This window comes from Nestor notabilis, unplaced genomic scaffold (genome assembly GCF_000696875.1).
Source record: "Nestor notabilis isolate BGI_N333 unplaced genomic scaffold, ASM69687v1 scaffold21009, whole genome shotgun sequence".
Taxonomy (NCBI): Eukaryota; Metazoa; Chordata; class Aves; order Psittaciformes; family Psittacidae; genus Nestor; species Nestor notabilis.
The window spans coordinates 1,402-3,063 of NW_009945316.1; the positions used below are offsets into that span (position 1 = coordinate 1,402).

The 1,662-nt window shown below is 60.2% G+C and overlaps 1 protein-coding gene across 1 annotated transcript in view; it reads left to right on the forward strand.

Moving 5' to 3' along the window:
• The window catches only part of LOC104412188 (interferon-related developmental regulator 2-like), a gene marked incomplete at its 5' end in the record, with an annotated part of 1,835 nt that extends 1,262 nt beyond the window's left edge, over positions 1-573 (forward strand). The window contains 3 exons of the mRNA XM_010022818.1: positions 40-179; positions 253-348; positions 493-573. Coding sequence (XP_010021120.1) covers positions 40-179; positions 253-348; positions 493-573 — 317 coding nt within the window. The remainder of the gene's footprint in view (positions 1-39; positions 180-252; positions 349-492) is intronic.
• Positions 574-1,662: the final 1,089 nt, after the last annotated feature.

The following is a 1,662-nucleotide window of genomic DNA, read 5'->3' on the forward strand; positions in this document are numbered from 1 at the left end:
CCCACACGGCTGGTGCCCAGGTTGTTGCTGATGCCCCTCTCTCTGCTCAGAGCGGGGAATACCAGGAGGATACCATCCGTTTTGGCCTGGAGTGCGTGTACCTGGATAGCTGGGCATGCCAGCGCACCTACCAAGCCTTCAAAGAGGTGCTGGGGTCTGGCATCTGCCACCATCTCCAGGTAGGGGCTGGGTGGGTGCCAGGGGGGTGCCAGGCCAGTGCTGGCGAGTGCTGAGAGGCCTCTGCTTCCCCAGAACAACGAGCTGCTACGGGAGATCTTTGGCCTCGGGCCCCCATTGGTGCTGGATGCAGCTGCTCTGAAAGCCAGCAAGGTCTCCCGCTTAGAGAAGGTGGGTGCTGCCACCCACATTTGTGCCCACAGTGCCCTTCCGTGCTGCTGTGGGCTCCAGACGAGTGCCTGAGTGTGGTGGGTGCCAGAGGGGAGCTGGGCAGAGGGGCATCCATTAACCTATCTCTCCTTCCCTCCCCACCAGCACCTCTACAACTCGGCTGCCTTCAAAGCCCGCACGAAAGCCCGGAGCCGAGTGCGGGACAAGCGGGCTGATGTGCTGTGATGGGCAGAGGGGGCAGAGCCCCTAGCCCACCTGGACTGCAGACCCAGCACTGTGAAGGGCCGGCGCCCCCAGCCCTCAGGCTTTTATTTGTGTACAGCAGAGTATTTAATGCCTGGAGCTACCCCGCCAGGGGCTGCCCCCTCTTTTATTTTTTTTAACCAAAGCAAAAAGAAGGATCAAAGAAGAGCGGGGGGAGGTGGTGGCGGCGTGCTGCTGTGTGCCTGCTCTGGGGCTGGGGCTCCGTGTGGCATGGTGGAGGGGGTATCACAGGGCTCCTGCAGCCCCTTTAAGTGGGCAGGGCTCATGTACCTCCTCCCTGGTCTCATGGGGGCCTGGCACAGCTTGAAAAGGCTGGGTGGGAGGGCAGAGCCATACAGGGCTGCAGGGCAGCTGGCAGCACAGTGCCTGTGCTGGTGGCCCCAGTGTTTGTGCTGGTGGCCCAAGTGTTCCCCACTGCCATGCTGGGCACAGCTTCTGCCTCCACAACCACCCTGGTATCCAGGGGTGGTGGCAGAGCAGTATGGGGCATCAGGCTCTGCCCAGCCCTTCCAGCTGCCAGCTCTAAGCCTTTTTCCAGCCAAATGCTTTATATGAAATAGTTCTCTTATGAGAAATAAATTACAGGGGGGTGGCACAGTGGGTGAGTCCTAGTGCTGCCCATGCAGCCTCAAGGGGCTGCTGCCTGTGTGGGCATGGGTCTGTGCCATCTGGGAGTGCCTTCTGCTCTGGGAATGTATTTGTGGTGGTGATTTTCTAAGACTTTGATTACAGGAGGTAATTAAAAGGCTAATTGGAGAGTGCCTTCTGCCTTCTTGTTAGGAGTAAGGGCTGTCACTGCCTGAGTGCCAGTCCTTGCAGCCATGTCCCTTTCTCTCACAGCCTGGGGTGGGGGCCAGGATTGCCTCTGCTACTACTCTGCGCCACATGGGGCGATGCTGCCAGGTCTGAGTGGGGTGTGGGGCTGGTAGTGCTGCCTGCTTCCCCTTCCCGCCCTTCAGTACCCCTTTCCATGGTGGCCCAGTGCCCATGGTGGGGCCAGGAGCAGCTCAGCGGTGCCCACCAGGCTCAGTGCTGGTGTTCAGGTGAGCC